This window comes from Oncorhynchus kisutch, linkage group LG30 (genome assembly GCF_002021735.2).
Source record: "Oncorhynchus kisutch isolate 150728-3 linkage group LG30, Okis_V2, whole genome shotgun sequence".
NCBI lineage: Eukaryota > Metazoa > Chordata > Actinopteri > Salmoniformes > Salmonidae > Oncorhynchus > Oncorhynchus kisutch.
Genome location: NC_034203.2, coordinates 6492674 through 6513646, shown reverse-complemented (window position 1 = coordinate 6513646; position 20973 = coordinate 6492674). Strand labels below are relative to the sequence as shown.

Genomic DNA, 20973 nt, shown 5'->3' with positions numbered 1-20973 from the left:
GTTATAATATTGCTAAATGTTCTCTCCGCCCCATGGAAAAATGTGTGGAATTGCAGGATATTAACCTTAAAATGTTTCTCTCCACCATCAAGAGGGCAGCCACAAAAATGTTTTGTCACAAGGTGGGTGGCCCCCCAACCAAATCTCGCATAGGGCACCAAAAGGCTATATTATAAGAAAAGTTGATGTACTGAGTATGTTCTGGGAATGCATTCCTTATATGTTTCACATTGTTTTTTATAAATCAACACATAAAAAGAAACATGACAATATCTCGAAGAAAAATTTATTATTTGCATATACATTTAGATTTTTAGGTATGAGTTTCCATGGTTAAGGCTGGGCAGCACCTCCTACTGGACAGTTGATTTATCTACAGCTATGCCTTTGATCTCCCATCCAGGGTTTTAACCAAGCCCAGTATTTTGACATGCACACTGTGTATTCTACTATTCTAACTCTCAACAGTGAGTTGAGGCCCAGACTGAATTCCGAAAATAAATGGCTTATGTCGCATGTGCCTGGAGCCGCCTCTGCCTTAGATGGCTTAGCTTACATGGCTCTTGTATGTTTTTCATACAATACATGCAACAGCTTGCTATTACTATGATCCAAGTGCTTGAAATGTGTATGTCTCATGTTGGTGAGACCTTAGAAGGCATATAAAATACATTCAACATTTCTGTTATGTCAGGAATACAAGAATCTTCTATGAATCTTGTAAGTGTATTTTCTGCCATATTTATTATTTGCAAGTTTCAGGTAGAATGTTGTTAAATTATTCTATAACTTTTCCATAATTGGAAAATAGCACTGCAATGTGAGAATGTATATATCTGCATACTGTAGTGAGATTGGCCTGTATTCACTCATCCATTAATTCTCTATCAAGGCAGGCCCTTTTTTTTATTATCAATTGGCTGCCTCACAAACGTATTAAATATGTACTGGTTTGCCAACTTGGACTGTTGCAGTGGCTGGCACGACATCCTAAACAAAGGACAACAGAATTATGATCTCACCTAGTATAAGAGACTAAAATTACTGGAGCATACACTGAAACAGTTCTGTATGTCTTGTTCTCAGTATTTCATTCTAGTGTCCAACAATCTTAAAGGCCCAGTGCAGTCAAAAACGTTATTTCCTGTATTTTATATATATTTCCACACTATGAGGTTGAAATAATACTGTGAAATTGACGATAATGCCCTTTTGGTGTAAGTGCTGTTTGAAAAGACCGCCTGAAATTTCAGTCTGTTTTGGTGGGAAGGAGTTGTGGCCTGACTTATGACATCACCAGGCAGTAAATTAGCTAATGGACCAATAAAAAAGACAGCTCCAAACCAGCTAGTTTTCAGTTTCCCCTCCCCACTCAGACAAATCCCAGACAGTCCTAACAAAATTATTGTTTGAGAAATTGCTCTTGCTAAGAAGCTATTTTGTTTCTTTTTTTATTCAAACTTTTTTTTATTGAAACCAATCACAGTAAGGTGCCCAGAAATTATTTGATATTGAGATTTTAAAAAAATGGCTGCATTGGGCCTTTAAAATTGTAGAAAAAGAAAAGAAAACCGCTATGGTCTGAAAACATGTTCTGTTATATGGTATTACTGCCACCAAGTGGATAAGATAGGTCAAATGTTTGCAATTTAGCAGATTTGACATGTCCTTTTTTGAAGATCTATTATGTAGTTCAGTGTAAGACCAGACTGATTTCAGATAGAAATGTGAGTTGTAGATCTGTGACTCTCATTGAAACCAAATCTTTCAATAGTCCACATTCTTTCTACACTCCACCTAGTGCCATGTTATTGAAGTGTAAGTTCTCCCAACCAATTATACAAGTATATGCTCTCTCACCACAGAATCATAGCTTTTCTGTCCTTCATGTGACATCATTGATTGATGTACACCGATTGAAAGTACACTGAAACCGATCAAGCAAATGCATCTGTGGGATACGTGAAAGCAAGTATATGGCTGCGATCTATATTCCTAAGCAGTTGACTAGCAAGCAACTGAGTCAGTTTGTGACTTTTGTTGACAATAAAAATATGAATATTGTACTGTGTGAGTGGAAAATGACTCAATACTTTAAAGAGAACGGAAACAACAAAAAATGGTGCTTGATAAATCAGATGAACTGTGTTGAATTTAAGGAAATCTGCACACTGTTTGTGACCAAAAGTGCTGAATTTATTCTTAATGAAAAGAACAGATGGCTTTTCCATCCCTAACAGTTTGTTTGTTTATTTTTTTACAAACCATCCTCTACAGCTATTGGATCAAAATAAAGTAAATAATGTAAATAGTGATGGTGTCAATATGCAATTCAGCAAGCTCAGCACAGTACAAATTAGGTAACACTCACCAGAGAGAAAATGACTCCATGGACGTTTATCCTTCTAAAACGTTGGGTCCATTTGAACATCCACACGTGAACAAAATAAGAGACAAACATAGAGTAAAAGCAGTAAGAGCCAGTCTGATCCAGACAGTATTGGTCCATGTGACCTGTCACCAGCTCTGACCCACATTTACCAGGCAAGCGTAAAGGTTCAATAAACTTTGGTGCAAATGTCCCCCTCGCCCTACACGTTTCCCCATCAGTTCTATATCACGAGGTCGGTTCATTTGGATCTGAGTGGACCAGAACAGGCATTGGAAAGCAGAGGCCAAACAAAGGCATGGTCTGATGTCTCCTTGCCATTATATAGATGAACAGACAGACATACTTGACAGACAGCGATACATAAAAACAGCATTGGTCCTGATTGGTAGGCTATCCAGATCAGGGTCAATCCCTGATCTGGGAAGTGTTCTTACTGGCCCAGAAGGGTCTATTTAGGCTTTTGTCTCAGCATAGTGCTGTGAAATTCAACAAACTATCACTTTGATTAGATTGGGAAATGCTTTGCAAAGCCCATGGATGAACTAAGAACACTAGGGGAAGGGGATAGTGATTGATTTATAATGGAATGTTGCATTGGGCACTGTGAGAGTTTTTTTTTTACTATCGAAATAGGCTATTGGGGTAGGGGAAAGTGCATATGCCTACCACTTTTATAATTACTTTTGTGAACCTTGCTTTCATCATCTCCTTTTCTTAGCCATGTGCATTAGCAGTTAGGTGGGCTGTGTTGTTATTTCAACCACTGTATTTCCTCTGTGTCCACCTTTCTTGGTGAGAAAGTTATTTGTAAGACTGCGTTGCAAACCCTTTATAAATTATGATTTGCGACTCTTTTACGATATGGGAGTATCCCGGAAATAGCTAAGACATTGGAGGCGGGGCAGTTCGCATTGCTTCGTCTGTTTCCTTGCAATGCACCGGAGAGATTGTGCAGTTTAGGCGAGCAAAAAAATGTACCAAAGGCCGTTTTCAACATAGCGTAGCTAGCCACTGTAAAAATTTAGTTGCTAGCGTCCCTAGCTGGCGAACTAAATACAGAGACATCGCCAAGATCAAGTTACCAAAGACGAGAATACTATTTTGTTGTCCATAGTTCACCCCCTCGCGCGCACACACACATCAACACGGCATTGATGGTAATGCATGCAAGGAAACAACCGAGACTCAGCGATGGGTAAACGACAATACATTTTACTGCCACTTCTCATTGACGGCTCCACCACTCCTTTAAAACAATGCTGCCAACTAGCATGTCTAGCTATTTACAGCTAAATCGATTTTCGCTAGCTACTTGCAGCGCGAGCAGAGAAGGCATCAACATTTTAGATGCGTGCCCTATAACTTGGCTAACTTTATTTTCCTATATTTCAGGTGCAACGACCGAAGGGATTCCCAACCCTATCAGGTAAATGGTGAATACAGGCTAATTAGCTAGCTGCCTGGTTAGCAAGTATTATCTAGCTAACTTAGTTAGCTACTATAACTGGTTAAAATAGCAACCTAACTAACGTTAGCTAACTTAACTCGTAAGCTAGGCAGGCCTCAGCCTGGCTTTGCAACTCCCAAGCCATGGCTCAGTTTTGTGCAAAATTACGTCACTGAAGATACGCTGGCCTACATCTAACGTTAGCTATTTATACTAGCGAACTACGTTAATGTGTTTAGAAACAACTGATGGTTAACTAGCCAGCTAACTTAACTAACTGCTGTTTTCCCGTGACGTAGCTAGCCAACGCTAACCATGTTTACCTTTACGAGAGAGCTTGAAATTGCAGGCCTTGATACCCAGCAGGATAACGAAAGTAGCATTACCATATCGTATAACTAACTAACTAAATAGCCAATTTGCTAGCTAGTGTAGCTGGATAATTATCTTCTGATCGGTAACGTTAGCTCTTACTAACGTTAGCCAGATAACTATAGCTAGGTCTTTATCAATAAAACATCACAAGGTGGAGAGCGCTGAAACCATTGACAACTACATGACGTTTTCAAGGGATTGTTAAATAAATATGAACTATTTGGTTGTAATAACCTTTTGAAGAGCGTAGTCAGAAATACACATTTCCGATTATTCCATTGCACATCAATTGCGCCCATTTAGCGCGAATCCAAGTTATACAGCAAGTAACCGCATTTTTTAAAACGGTAAGCAAATATCAATTGATCATGTACTTTTAGATACGTGAGGGTAGCCTCACGATATCTCATATTGGCCACCATTAATTTGATATATGTGAACGATAGCTACCTGACAAGCCTTTGCGCTTTGCCTGTCAAGCAGCAGAAGGGCGCATTTGCCGATGTAGGCCCTACTGTTGGCTGATAATGTTTATTGTGCAAGCTACGGGTAGAAACGTACAGTTGGCTAAACAGTGTGGTAAGTAGACCTAGTAACGTGAGTGTACTTTTTTCTCTCTCCAACCAACGTAGCTCTGTTACCTAGCGAAGTTAGATAACGCTATCCCATTTTCAACATTGCTTTAAAGAGTGTTTAATCACAATTTCTGACAGACATGATGGACCACATCAAATTGGCTAGCTAATCACATATGGCTAGTTTAACAAGCTAACTTTGAGGGGACAAACAAGATGGCGATATCCAAATACTGTTTGATCTATGGTGGTGATGACAGTAGTCCGACTGACAACTTTTTACAAGGATGAGGAGTTGCAGATGTCAAACTCTTTCCAAAATACCAATCGCTGATGAAGCAAGCGAAATGACACGTCGGTTGTTTAGCTAGCGACGTGACAAATGGATAGGCTACACTCACGTATTTGAAAATACATTATGCATTGATGTTTAGCTACTGACCATAAAAAAAGCATTGTTACTTGCAATATAACTCTTACAGAGCTAAATGTGGAAATGTGTAGTCCTGACTATGCTCATCAAGAGGTGATGATATTAAAACCGTAGCTGTCAACGGTTTTTGCAGAGCTCGGGGTCTCCTTTCCCCCCCCCAGCAGCCAAATCGAACGCTCTTCATCATGTTGTGGCGTTTTATTGATAACGACCTATACCGAAAGTTAGCTTGCTAGTCTGAATACTGCACAAGGATTAACCCACCGTAAGATGCTTTATAAAAGTGCAACAATTACAGAACCGTAATGACAAATGCAGGCAAAAATAATTGGGTCAAGGTTAGGGAATAAAAAAACATTACAAACGGTTGTGCATACATAGGCAGGAATGAGAATTACAGCACAATGTCAAGAGTGGGAAATAGGCCTACAGTATAATGTCAGGTGTTTATCAAACAGAAGAGGTGGCTTTCTATTGATATGTTGACTAAAACAAGTCTATTTTTATTGCAGACTCACAAATCCCAGCCAAAGAGTCAATCTACCACCCTTCACGGTCACGATAAAATGCGAGATGGGTTATCAGATCCTACACCGCCCTACAAAATGCTCCGGCGCTCTGATGAAAGTCCGGTCAATAAGTACAGCGATGGGCACAGCAAAACAAAAACATTTCACACACTCCGAGGCAAAGATGGTGGTAAGCCCAAAGAGAACCGAGCTACACACAAATGCAGATGTTCCCTTCTCTGTATGCTTGTCAACAGTACTGTGCACAGAGTAGCTTGTACGTTTGTTCAGCCAGATGAGAGCTTAACCTGGTCCTAGTTATATTTGTGCTGTTTAGCCAATTCCTGTGGTCTTCGTTATGCCAAGCAACCTTTTGGAGTTGGCTTTATCTGGGACTAGGCTAGCGAGATCCTACATCAAATTAAAATAATCTGTTATCTTGTTCTGCTGCTTAAAATATATATACACTGTTGATTGGGCTATTAAAATCACTTGGACAACTTCTGCACACGTCACCTGCTCAAAACATGCATAGATAGTCGCGTACAACAAGACATTGACCACTGGAAATATTTAAATCACTGAAGTCTAGTCTAAGGCCCAATTCCTGACTGAAGATATACACACACAACTGTCGGTCAAGTCTATATACACAGACATCAATGCAACATTAACATAATAAGTTATGTAGCTGGTGTTCCACAAGTGCTAGTATATGGTAGCCTGGGCACCAGTTTATAGCTAGTTAACTTGTTACTGCCTTGCCAAATGAGCAAGCGCTGTAGAATGCTAAAACTGACATGCACCTAGGTGATATTAGTATTCTCTTGTCCACTAAAGTATACATTTTTGACATACTGTACCCGGGTACTTCATCAAATGGATAGCTGCTGTAAATTCCATGTTACTGCACAAATATTTTGTTCAATGGATGGGTAGCCTCACTTGTCATGTCTATCATTGCTAATTCTGTTTTATTTCTCATGAGTGTTCTCATGTTGTTTATTTTATAGCTACCAGCTGCTCTCCGCAAGAGAATGTGCACAACCACAGCTCCCACTCAAATCAAAGCAAGGCGTCAGACACAGTAAGACTTCTTTCTTCTTGAACAAATTATTTATGAAAGTAGGCATTCACCAGGCTATGGCTATAATAATACATCATGGGCCCCTGAGCCACAGGACAAACTCAAATACAAGTCATAGGCAAGTTCTATAGCTGCGCTAATGAGAGCATCTTCACTGGCTGCATCAGCGTTTCGTATGGCAACTGCTTGGCATCTGACAGTAAGGCGCTACAGAGGATACTGCGGACGGCCCAGTACATCACTGGGGCCAAGCACCCTGCCACCCAGGACCTCTATACCAGGCGGTGTCAGAGGAAGGCCCTAAAAATTGTCAGACTCCAGCCACCCAAGTCATAGTGTTCTCGGCAAGCGATACCAGTGCACCAAGTCTGAAACCAACAGGACCCTGAACAGCTACCCCCCCAAGCCATAACACTGCTAAATATTTAACCAAAAAGCTACCTGGGCTATCTGCATTGACGCCTCCCCCCTTTTTGTACTACTCAATGTTAGTGATGGCAGTTTAACAGTCGGCTGGCCTTGAGATAGAAGCTGTTTTTCAGTCTCTAGGTCCCAGTTTTGATGCACCTGAACTGAACTTGCTATCTGAATGATAGCGGGGTGAACAGGCAGTGGCTCGGGTGGTTGTTGTCCTTGATGATCTTTTTGAACTTCCTGTGACATCGGGTGATGTAGGTGTCCTGGAGGGCAGGTAGTTTGACCCCGGTGATGTGTTGTTTAGACCGCACTACCCTCTGGAGAGCCTTACAGTTGTGGGCGGAGCAGTTGCTGTACCAGGCGGTGATACAGCCCGACAGGATGCTCTCGATTGTGTATCTGTAAAAGTTTGAGTGTTTTTGGTGACAAGCCACATTTCTTCAGTCTCCTGAGGTTGAAGAGGTGCTGTTGCGCCGCCTTCACCACACTGTCTGTGTGGGTGGACCAATTCAGTTTCTCCGTGATGTGTACGCCGAGGAACTTAACTTTCCACATTTTCCACTGCTGTCCCGTCGATGTGGATAGGGGGGTGCTCCCTCTGCTGTTTCCTGAAATCCACGATCATCTCCTTTTGTTGAAGTTGACTGTGAGGTTATTTTACTTACACCACACTCCGAGGGCCCTCACCTCCTCCCTGTAGGCATTCTCGTCGTTGTTGGTAATCAAGCCTACCACTGTAGTGTCGTCTGCAAACTTGATGATTGAGTTGGAAGTGTGCATGGCCACACAGTCGTGGGTGAACAGGGAGTACAGGAGAGTGCTGAGAACGCACCCTTGTGGGGCCCCAGCGGGGTGGCTATTCTGTTTCTTACCCTCGCCGCCTGGGGGCGTCCCGTCAGAAAGTCCAGGACCCAGTTGCACAGGGTCGACCCAATGTCTCGAGCTTAGTGGCGAGTTTGGAGTGTAATATGGTGTTAAATGCTGAGCTACTGCTTATTATCTATCCTGTTGCCTATTCATTTTACCCCTTCCAGTATGCACATCGACTCGGTACTGGTACCCCATGGATATAGACAAGTTATCGTAACTCATTGTGTATTTATTCCTTGTTATCTTTCCAGTTTTTTCTCTCTCTGCATTGTTGGGAAGGGCCCATATGTAGGCATTTCACTGTTAGTCTACACCTGTTTACAAAGTCACAAATAAAATGTTATTTGATGTAGACATTTGAATGTGTAGTCCAGTTTCGTTTGACAAATGACCTCAATTGGCTCTGTCCGGATGACAGAGACAATTGAGGTCATTTGTCACATGAAACTGGACTACACATCCAAATGTCTATGTAAAATCAAATCAAATGAAAAAATCTAATCAAATGATGAGATTTTGGTTGGTTGTTCTCTGGTGTTCATCTCCATCAAGATGTTGATGGTGAGGATAATCAGTCTTTCAAGAGGAGATTCTTTCCACAGCTCACCACATACATACAGTGCCTTGCGAAAGTATTCGGCCCCCTTGAACTTTGCGACCTTTTGCCACATTTCAGGCTTCAAACATAAAGATCTAAAACTGTATTTTTTTGTGAAGAATCAACGAGTGGGACACAATCATGAAGTGGAATGATATTTATTGGATATTTCAAACTTTTTTAACAAATCAAAAACTGAAAAATTGGGCGTGCAAAATAATACTTTGTAGCGCCACCTTTTGCTGTGATTACAGCTGTAAGTCGCTTGGGGTATGTCTCTATCAGTTTTGCACATCGAGAGACTGAAATGTTTTCCCATTCCTCCTTGCAAAACAGCTCGAGCTCAGTGAGGTTGGATGGAGAGCATTTGTGAACAGCAGTTTTCAGTTCTTTCCACAGATTCTCGATTGGATTCAGTCTGGACTTTGACTTGGCCATTCTAACACCTGGATATGTTTATTTTTGAACCATTCCATTGTAGATTTTGCTTTATGTTTTGGATCATTGTCTTGTTGGAAGACAAATCTCTGTCCCAGTCTCAGGTCTTTTGCAGACTCCATCAGGTTTTCTTCCAGAATGGTCCTGTATTTGGCTCCATCCATCTTCCCATCAATTTTAACCATCTTCCCTGTCCCTGCTGAAGAAAAGCAGGCCCAAATCATGATGCTGCCACCACCATGTTTGATAGTGGGGATGGTGTGTTCAGGGTGATGAGCTGTGTTGCTTTTACGCCAAACATAACGTTTTGCATTGTTGCCAAAAAGTTCAATTTTGGTTTCATCTGACCAGAGCACCTTCTTCCACATGTTTGGTGTGTCTCCCAGGTGGCTTGTGGCAAACTTTAAACGACACTTTTTATGGATATCTTTAAGAAATGGCTTTCTTCTTGCCACTCTTCCATAAAGGACAGATTTGTGCAATATATGACTAATTGTTGTCCTATGGACAGAGTCTCCCACCTCAGCTGTAGAGTGATCATGGGCCTCTTGACTGCATCTCTGATCAGTCTTCTCCTTGTATGAGCTGAAAGTTTAGAGGGACGGCCAGGTCTTGGTAGATTTGCAGTGGTCTGATACTCCTTCCATTTCAATATTATCGCTTTCACAGTGCTCCTTGGGATGTTTAAAGCTTGGGAATTCTTTTTGTATCCAAATCCGGCTTTAAACTTCTTCACAACAGTATCTCGGACCTGCCTGGTGTGTTCCTTGTTCTTCATGATGCTCTCTGCGCTTTTAACGGACCTCTGAGACTATCACAGTGCAGGTGCATTTATACGGAGACTTGATTACACACAGGTGGATTGTATTTATCATCATTAGTCATTTAGGTCAACATTGGATCATTCAGAGATCCTCACTGAACTTCTGGAGAGAGTTTGCTGCACTGAAAGTAAAGGGGCTGAATCAACCAATTTTTCAGTTTTTGATTTGTTAAAAAAGTTTGAAATATCCAATAAATGTCGTTCCACTTCATGATTGTGTCCCACTTGTTGTTGATTCTTCACAAAAAACATACAGTTTTATATCTTTGTTTGATGCCTGAAATGTGGCAAAGGGTCGCAAAGTTCAAGGGGGCCGAAATACTTTCGCAAGGCACTGTACATGCATACAATTCTGCAGAGAAACAATGGGGTAGATTTACTTTTGCATCGAGATATCAGCCCCTCGAACTGAAGGGTTAGCTCCGCATGCATTTCAAGTCTTTCAACACTGTCAAGAAAACACCTGTAAATGACCTAAATGTTTCAGCATATAGGCATACACCCTGACAAACACATTTGACAGAGGCAGACTAGCCTAAATAGTGTGCAGGTTTAGGTAACTTGCTCTTAACAACAGTGCAAAGTCTAGGCCTATATGCTCACATCCTGTATTTATTTATTGTATTGTATATACCTGATGCCTTCTAACATTGCTTTTTGTATGTTGTAAAAGAAAAATGTATTGACCATTCTCCAAATTAGACTAAAATGTGTTTTCCAGATAAACCACATTGTTTCTTACATTTGAATCGGTTAGGCCCAATACTTTAAGCAAGGATCCCCACACAGGATTTTACATGTGAATCTGATCACTAGCCACCAGCCTTTCCCCTGATTTTCCATGTAGTGCTGATCACATCCCCAAATGTAGGCCTACTTGATCTTAAAGCTAGAATCCCTAGTTGGTGATACTGCCATGTCCGTTTGGGATATTACAACAACAATGAAGTTACTGCAAACAATGAACACTGATTTTATTCCATTGCATGCACGTTAGATCTTTACTGCAAAAAACAACAACATTCCCACTGCCTGACACCCCTCTCCTCAGTTTCATCAAAATAAAAACAATTGGAAAAGTGCTAGGGAGTACAGTAGTGCTGTTTCCCCACATGCGGATTCGAACTTTGTTTGCACTCTGCAAAACCTACCCTAGAGTGTTAACCTATTTGTCGTGCCTTCTTCCCTCAGCCTCATGAGCCTGCAGACGACTGGTCCGAGCACATCAGCTCCTCCGGCAAGAAGTACTACTACAACTGCAGGACTGAGGTCTCTCAATGGGAGAAGCCCAAAGACTGGCTGGAGAGGTAAAAGGCCTTGAATCATGGAAAAAGTGTCACTTCTAAGCGCCATACTCTTCTCCTCTTTTCCCTCAACTCTTCCGTTTCTACCCTAAAACTCAATACAGAGTCCATAGCCGCGTGGCTGCCATAGTCTGACTGCCACATTCTAACATATTTATGAGCCTAATTTCATTGATTGAGTAGGGCCCTATAACATCCCTGATGCGGAAAATCGCAGATGGAATCTCTGAATCCAGACATTAAAGTGGAATTCAACAATATTAAATGTATTCAATTTGCCCAATATTTTCACAAGACAAGAATCAAAATGCATCAGTTATTGATATTTTCTTTCAACCTTCTGTAGAGCAACGTGGGAATTCCCCTGTATTTGTGCTTGCATCTGTCTACTTTGTGTATGCCTAGCCGTTAGCGATGATGCTAATGACAACGGTCAACGATGGAAAGGCTTTCTCAAAACCCTTTTCAATTACATTTTCACTACAAAGTATCCTATGCCTACCTGGCAGAATATCATGATTATTGTAATCAATCCAGTGGCAATTTGTTTTGCAAACTATGCAATCACATGTGTGCTACAGAAACACCGCTAACCAAGTCTCTGCGAACTTGATTTAAAGGGATCTCAAAAGTGGTCTCCTGATGTGGTTTAAGCATTGTTGTGGACTTGGATTTTGTTTTTCTATTAAAGTGATTTTGGGAGCGAAAACCTGAAGAAAAAAAATGGAACAATTCTAAATGGGGAAAAACAAAACAGAGTTTTTGGGCCCTACTATATAGCATGCTAAAATGTCCCAAAACGGAGATTGGTAGATTACACATTCTGACAGAAGTCTGAACATGAAATTGCATTCCCAATCTGTATTCAACCAGCAATTACACTCCGCTTAATTTAACTTAAACCTGACAGTGACCTTGCGTTTGTGTTTCATTGTGGTCAGAGAGCAGAGGCAGAAAGACCCATCTAAGAGGGAGTCTAACACTTTCCCCAAAGACCGGGACTACAGACGAGAGTCTGTCGACACAGCCACCACAAGTGAGTATAAAAACTACAGAGGTAGAGCGTATGGGAGGTGTAGTCTAGGTTTCAGATGCAGCAGTAACATCTGGATTTTGACTTGCCTGCCTAATTTAAAGAGTACCTTTTTGTTGTGATATTATGACTACTTGTATATGAAATCATCTACAGTCTTACAATATGGCCAATGTGTCAATAGTGAGAAGTGACTTATTTTCCTTGTGTCCTCTCCTTCCTCTGCACTGATCTGAAGAATTGACAACTCTATGCATTATGGCGATCACCTTTTCAATTTGTGAAAAACATTGAGGTGGAAAGGAAGTCACTATGAACTATAGAGGTGCATCCTATGTGTCAAGCCAGTGTTCGCAGCCCTAACTTGTTGTTCTTTTTGCCCCACAGAGAGCACTTCAGGGGACAAGTCCTCCAACTCTGCACCTTCTCAGTCCTCTTCCTCCACCAATCCGGGCCTGAACCAAGCCTCTGGCTCTAACCCCACCCCTTCATCTTCCTCCTCCACGGTCCCGGTGTCCCCCTCTGTCCAAACCCAGGCCTCGGGCCTGCTCCAAGACCCCGCCCTCCTGCGGCAGCTCCTCCCAGCGCTGCAAGCCACTCTGCAGATGAACAACGGCAGCATGGACATGGCCAAGATCAATGAGGGTGAGTTGGCCAATTCCACATTTCTCCTGCTTGATCTTTAGCGTACCGGAGTTCAAATGGCTCACCGGTTGAAAAAGGCTTAATTGGCACGAGCCCCAAGTCGCAAAATAGGACTTTGGGCTCAAAGGGCAAATCTGAGTCATGTTTTCTATGTAAATGTTCATGGAGCATAAGTATTGTAAAAAATGGGAGTTACACCCCCCCCCAACACCGCTGTACTGAAATGTGAAACACACATTTGGATTTTCTGATATCTGGAGTAATTATATGACCATAAAACAGACGTGGATTTGATCTTCAGTCTGATCCCATTTGGTTTCTAGTTTCTCTTACTCCGACCAGATATTGAATCGGCTTAATTCACGATATAGGGAGTAGCTTAATCGAGGCGAAGGGTTGGTGGGTTCTATTGTTGTGGATGAGTGATCCTGAGAAAATGGATTCTTGCCTACCAACTGGGTTGTAAAATGTAAAATCATCAAATTAAACCACCCATTCAATGACAGTTTTGTATAGCCTATATCATGTCTGCTCACCTCTTCACTGTGTCACTCAACAACCCCTCAAGAGAGGTCTTGCTCTTTGTTAATGTATGTGTACGGGACCCATCTGTGTATGTGTTACATGCATACATACACAAGTTTGTTGCCTGTTTACGTGTGTACGTATCTGTATTTTTCTCATTGTCCTGTGTGTTTTTTCCCTCCTCCAGTCCTCGCGGCTGCTGTCACCCAAGCTTCCTTGCAGTCTATGCTTCATAAACTCCTCACTGCTGGACCGTCTGCTTTCAACATCACTTCTCTGCTTTCCCAAGCTGCTCAACAATCCTCCAACCAAGGTATGGCCGCTCTTATGTCACCTTTCTGGTGATCTTTTTGATGCCTTTTTTGTTAGCTAGACTGGTTTTACAGATTTTTCAGTGTCTTGTGGTTGGTAAATAGAGCTGTGCTTACATTGCACTCTGACATGTTATTCAGAAATAAATACATTGTAAGCATTTTCCTATTAAATGTTTTCATGGAAGCTGTTATTGTTAAAATCTAACTGGAAATGTTACTTATCTCTCAAAGGTGTATGGGCGTCCTTCAGTTCAGGGCAACATCTGATTTGGTTTTCTGTTGAATAATCTAGAAAATGTTGCTATTGACGTATTTAACCAGGGTAGTTCTCAAAGCAACAATAGCCACTGAGTTTCACAAAGTTTTGGATGCATAAGAAAAATAAAACCTTTAAAATGATGATCCTTATAGGCAAATGTATAATTTATATACTGAACAAAAATATAAACACAACATGTAAAGTGTTGGTCTCATGTTTCATGATCAGAAATAAAATATCCTACAAATTGAGTGGGCACCCCTGCCCACTCATGTGAAGTCCATAGCTTTTATTGAAATTAAATGATTTCCTTATATGAACTGTAAAATCTTTGAAATTGTTGCATGTTGCATTTATTTTTTTCCCGTATAGTAATAACCTTTGTATGTGAGATTAAGGTTGCTATCATTAAAAATATTTCCTCCTTTGTCCTATTCCCCTCCTGGACATGAACCAATAGCGGCCCAGCAGGCGAGTCAGTCACCCATATCGCTAATGTCGGACACCTCCTCACCCCGCTCATATGTGTCACCCAGGAACGGCACGCCCCAGACCAACCTCCATAACCAGAAACCCCCACTCAGCATGCCTCCTGCCTCCTCCCAACCAAAGGTCAGCACCTCCGCGGAAACTCTAAACTTGTCAAATAATATTATGATTGAGGGTGTATTTTTTTCCATTTTTTTTCCCATTTCAACCCTGTGATCTGTTTCTTTCTCGCCACGTCACCATTCTTTTATCTCCATTCACCTCTGCTCTCTTCTCTCCTTCCCTGTTTCTTGCTTTAATTTTCTTAATTGTTTCCTTATCTTACACACTCCCTTTTAATGGCTTACTCTCTCCATCCCTCCCTCCCTCTCCCCTCTGTGCCTCTGTAGGTTACCCCAGTGAAACCAGGACCAGTTTCTCAACAGGCTTCAGCAGAGAAACATCCAGAGGACCCCCGAACTCTCCGACAGCGGAGGTAGTTTGAAATGTAGAGGCACTTGTGTATATCTGGAAGGATTGAATGTATGAAAGTGCTTTTGTAGTAGCCACCTATCCAAACCTTTCCAATCAACACAAGTGTGTAGGTGGTAGACTGGAGGTTGTTTCTGGATGGAGCCTTACTCTCCTTATAACGACTCTGCTTTCTCTCTTGTCTAGCAGTCAGGGGAGTCCGCCATCAGGACCTAACGGCAACGCCACCGGCGGCCATTCGGTTCTCAACGTCGCCTCAGCCCAGTCCAGCACTCCCGGCTCCTTCACTCCCTCTCTGGCCTCTCACTTTGATGAGAACCTCATCAGGCACGTCCAGAACTGGCCCGCCGAGCACATCGAGAAGCAGGTAGGAGCTCCACTGTTAAGTGCGATAACGGGATGATCAACATATGAGAACACCGAGTTAGTAGTTTGTATGTTAATATCTGTCAACTGTATGACTACGATTTTAATGGGTTCAATATTCATCATGAAAATAGTACCATACTGTGTGGATATAACGGGAATACACAGAAGGTCATGTTAGTTGTTAAATTAAGATTTGTGATTGCAATTTAGTAGTCATGCATTGATGTTAGTAGGATATATGCATGTCATTGAGTTGTGTGTATATATTATTACGTAACGGCAGTTTTAAATAGCACTACCATACAATCACATTTCGTACCTACAGTTGAAGTCGGAAGTTTACATACACTTAAGGTGGAGTCATTAAAACTAGTTTTTCAACCACTCCACAAATGTCTTGTTAACAAACTATAGTTTTGGCACGTTGGTTAGGACATCTACTTTGTGCATGACATAAGTCATTTTCCCAACAATAGTTTACAGACAGATTATTTCATAATTCACTATCACAATTCCAGTGGGTCAGAAGTTTACATACACTAAGTTGACTGTGCCTTTAAACAGCTTGGAAAATTCCAGAAAATGATGTCATGGCTTTAGAAGCTTCTGATAGGCTAATTGACTTTATTTGAGTCAATTGGCGATGTACCTGTGGATGTATTTCAAGGGCTACCTTTGAACTCAGTGCCTCTTTGCTTGACATCATGGGAAAATCAAAGAAATCAGCCAAGACCTCAGAAAAATTGTAGACTTCCACAAGTCTGGTTCATCCTTGGGAGCAATTTCCAAATGCCTGAAGGTATCACATTCATGTGTACAAACAATAGTACACAAGTATAAACATCATGGGACCACACAGCCGTCATTCCGCTCAGGAAGGAGACTCGTTCTGTCTCCTAGAGATGAATGTACTTTGGTGCGTAAAGTGCATATCAATCCCAGAACGACAGCAAAGGACCTTGTGAAGATGCTGGAGGAAACGGGTACAAAAGTATCTATATCCACAGTAATAACCTGAAAGGCCGCCCAGCAAGGAAGAAGCCACTGCTCCAAAACCGCCATAAAAAAAAAGACTACGGTTTGCCAAAAAATATAACTGCATATGGAACAAAGATCTTACTTTTTGGAGAAATGTCCTCTGGTCTGATGAAACAAAAATATAACTTTTTGGCCATATGCTTGGAGGCTAGCAAGCCAAAGAACACCATCCCAACTGTGAAGCACGGGTGTGGCAGCATCATGTTGTGAGGGTGCTTTTCTGCAGGAGGAACTGGTGCACTTCACAAAATAGATGGCTTCATGAGGGTAGGAAAATTGGATATATTGAAGCAACATCTCAAGACATCAGTCAGGAAGTTGGTCACAAATGGGTCTTCCAAATGGACAATGACCCCAAGCATACTTCCAAAATTGTGGCAAAATGGCTTAAGGACAACAAAGTCCAGGTATTGGAGTAGCCATCACAAAGCCCTGACCTCAATCCCATAGAAAATTTGTGGGCAGAACTGAAAAAGCATGTGCGAGGAGGGAGTCATACACAAACCTGCCTCAGTTGCACCAGCTCTGCCAGGAAGAATGGGCCAAAATTCACCCACCTTATTCTGGGAAGCTTGTTTAAGGTTACCCAAAACATTTGACCCAAGTTCAACAATTTAAAGGCAATGCTACCAAATACTAATTGATTGTATGTAAAATTCTGACCCACTGGGAATGTGATGAAAGCAATAAAAGCTAAAGTAAATCATTCTCTCTACTATTATTCTGACATTTCACATTCTTAAAATAAAGTGGTGATCCTAACTGACCTAAAACAGGGAATTTTTACTGGGATTAAATGTCAGGAAAAATGTATTTAGCTAAGGTGTATGTAAACTTCCGACTTCAACTGTAGATGGCAGTAGCTATACTCAGGTAATTTCCTATTTGGAGTTGACCTGATGGATAGAAAAGGGACATTATAGTATATACACTGCTCAAAAAAAATAAAGGGAAGACTTAAACAACACAATGTAACTCCAAGTCAATCACACTTCTGTGAAATCAAAATGACCTCCAGCAGGCCACAAATGTGCATGTGTCGGCTCAAACGGTCAGAAAGAGACTCCCTGAGGGTGGTATGAGGGCCCGACGTCCACAGGTGGGGGTTGTGCTTACAGCCCAACACCGTGCAGGACGTTTGGCATTTGCCAGAGAACACCAAGATTGGCCAATTCGCCACTGGCGCCCTGTGCTCTTCACAGATGAAAGCAGGTTCACACTGAGCACATGTGACAGAGTCTGGAGACGCTGTGGAGAACGTTCTGTTGCCTGCAACATCATCCAGCATGACCGGTTTGGCGGGGGGTCAGTCATGGTGTGGGGTGGCATTTCTTTGGGGGGCCGCACAGCCCTCCATGTGCTCGCCAGAGGTAGCCTGACTGCCATTAGGTACCATGGACTGGCCCGCCCGTTCCCCAGACCTGAATCTATTGAGCACATCTGGGACATCATGTCTCGCTCCATCCACCAACGCCACGTTGCACCACAGACTGTCCAGGAGTTGGCGGATGCTTTAGTCCAGGTCTGGGAGGAGATCCCTCAGGAGACCATCCTCCACCTCATCAGGAGCATGCCCAGGTGTTGTAGGGAGGTCATACAGGCACATGGAGGCCACACATACTACTGAGCCTCATTTTGACTTGTTTTAAGGACATTACATCAAAGTTGGATCAGCCTGTAGTGTGTTTTTCCACTTTAATTTTGAGTGTGACTCCAAATCCAGACCACCATGGGTTGATACATTTGATTTCCATTGATAATTTTTGTGTGATTTTGTTGTAAGCACATTCAACTATGTGAAGAAAAAAGTATTTAATAAGAATATTTCATTCAGATCTAGGATGTGTTATATTAGTGTTCCCTTTATTTTTTTGAGCAGTGTATTTAGCCATCACTTCAACTACAAAGAGCTGAACTACCAAAAAATGCTGGGGCTGGCTAGTCAGAAGCAGCAGATAAGCTGCCTGCCTTAGGGTACTCAGACAACAAGGGTTCACTTGTTTTCACTTCTTTTGCACACATTGATAGCAGGTTATGGAACCAATAGGCAGGCCTATGACCCTATACATAGTGAGTGTAGGCTTTTTGGTAGTCTGACTAACCGGTACTGAAACACATTTCTGATTGGGGATTTCCTTCTGAAGAAGCTTATTTTTTCTTTCTGATATTTGCTCTCCATGCTAAAGGTTCATTTGTGTTTTGGTGCACTCTCTCAACCAGCTCCGCCTTTCTCTTTCAGGCAGCACGGTTACGGGAAGATGCCCACAACATGGGCAGTCTCTACATGTCTGAGATCTGCACTGAACTCAAAAACCTCAGATCATTAGTCAGAGTGTGTGAGATCCAGGCCACGCTGAGGGAACAGAGGTGAGAACAGGACAAGCGAGCACACACATCATACTTGTCTTGTGTAGTGATTGTGTCTGTCACATGATAAATTGCTTATTTTCTTAAAACTGTCCTTTTCTTTCTCCCAGAATACTGTTCCTTAGACAGCAGAGCAAAGAACTGGACAAGCTGAAGAACCAGAACTCTTACATGGTCTGAGAACCTGTGTGGGAGACGAAGGACGGTGAACTGCTTAAGACTGCAGTCGAAGCCCTCAACGAGGTCCTCTGTGCCCTGGTCTGAACACTTCTGAAACGTCATGAACCAAATGGCAAATGAGGAATACGGAAAAGAGTCTGGGCCTGTTGAAAACATCATGGGCCAAGCAATGAAGCGTACCATTGCCGAAGCCCCTGAAAGTGTAGATTTTATTAGGCGCCCAAGATTGAAATTTTCTATGAAATTGCAGGCTGAAAGAATTACGAAGCCTAGTTGAGCATTTCATGGACACCCAAACCGGTCGATTCTGAGGAACCTACAGCTCATAACTTTTTCTTACCTGAGAAACAGCTGCCGCCTTTTGGAATCATGGACTGTTTGTTGCACTGGAGAAACTGAGAATATCTGGCTTTTCCTCTGGAATAGCCAGTTTTGGTTGGGAATGCATACATTATGCATAATGCATTAACTGAAGTTTCTAGCGTGAACTCAGATTGGCTTGAGATGTATGAATCAACTGATTCATGAACACGTCTAAAGCATAGACTTGAAGGAGCCAACTTTGATTCCTTCCAGACTCGTATAGTTAGGAATCATGAATTTAGCAGTCCCAGGATCATGGGTTCATTATTAGCGGAGTACTTTTTTTAATGTGATCTGACTAAGATGCATAGCTGCTTGATGGAAGTTGTCTGTCTGTCCATGCTCTCTCCCCACTTTCCTGCTGGATGGAAATAGTCTGTAGACTTCCTAACTTCCCACCCCAACATGACTATGACCCCCTCTAACGTTGGGCCAGGTGACTTCTCAGAACATGCTGCCCCATGGAGTAACCTTCCGGTAATCTCCCAGTCCATATCACTAAACCCTCAACAGAATCCTACAATAAAGGGCAACGTTCTCATCCTCCACACCCTCTGAATATCCTCCTACGCGCACCTGCATCTAAACCCCCATTTGATCTGTACTTGATTATTTTCCCAGTTTCTCCTGAACTTTGATGTTTTGTAAGCTTGTCTGTTTTGTCTAGCTTGAGTCTGCAGAATAATTCATTCCTTATCATGTGCAGTTTATTGCGAAATTGTGAAAGGGTCTTTAGTTTTATGTGGTTATGTAAACCTAAATTATTGCACATTATTCATTTTGTCCTTGTGAACAGGATGGGATCATTTTTTCATGGGACTCACCTTTGTCTTGACTATACTAGCTAAGCCAGTACAGCAGTAGTTGAATGGATTCCGTAGTTAACGTTTGCAACATTTCGTTTTACCGAAGTTAAACTTTTTTAGGTCTCACTAAATAAAGTAACTATTTTACAATGAAACGTTCACAGGACAATGCTGTCTCACTCTTCCACATCCACAAACTTAGCTTCGCCTTCCTTCTAAGACCCCTCTGATCGATCAGTGGCATGCTGAAATTGGGAAGGCACCGGCCAAAGCGTTGGTCTGTAGAACAGGAGTGACGTACACACTTATCAGATAGTGGGGGACCAGAGGTTTTTGTGAGGATGGGGCGAAAATAGCTTTGTATATTATTTCTTTAAAAGTATATCAGAATAAAATAAATTATTCTACCACAAATCTCTTGATATTCTCATTTTATTTATCACCGTTATACTGATGTTTGCAAGAAGGCATATGCATTATTCCAGAGTGGTTCAAAACAAAATGGTATCTTGCCTCCAACTGCAAAACCTGCCAAAGATAACACAAAAATCCCCAATCCTTTAAACCCTCCATGACAAAGCAGAATCTTTCTTCTTTCTGTATGTTGTAAACATGCTCGTCATTTAATGATTGCTGCATGAATTCAGAAATGTTGGTCGTACTTAACCTGCAAACATAAAAGTACAGTTGTGCTATTTCAAACATAATGCTCAGTTGCTCCCGTCATGCGACACTAGATGGCAATATATAGCTGGAAATGGCAATGATCATTCTGTTCTGTGGCTCGTCTTTTACATTTGTCTCCTCGATTCCCTTGTAGGCATTTAATTAACATTTAGCATATTT

At 41.8% G+C, this 20973-nt stretch overlaps 1 protein-coding gene across 2 annotated transcripts; it reads left to right on the top strand.

Annotated features, from left to right (window-relative positions):
• The first annotated feature begins 3250 nt into the window (after positions 1–3250).
• LOC109874503 (WW domain-containing adapter protein with coiled-coil-like) lies at positions 3251–20541 on the top strand. 2 transcript variants are annotated; one of them, XM_020466423.2, is made up of 13 exons: positions 3251–3587; positions 3785–3818; positions 5735–5921; positions 6745–6818; positions 11156–11271; positions 12210–12304; positions 12689–12946; positions 13659–13784; positions 14505–14656; positions 14923–15008; positions 15194–15371; positions 18651–18778; positions 18889–20541. In XM_020466423.2, the coding sequence occupies exons 1-13, from the start codon at positions 3547–3549 to the stop codon at positions 18956–18958; spliced, it is 1545 nt and encodes a 514-aa protein (XP_020322012.1). In that variant the 5' UTR covers positions 3251–3546; the 3' UTR covers positions 18959–20541. The 2 variants fall into 2 exon arrangements, with proteins under 2 accessions (XP_020322012.1, XP_020322011.1); XM_020466422.2 differs by having other exon boundaries at positions 3254–3587; positions 15191–15371.
• Positions 20542–20973: the final 432 nt, after the last annotated feature.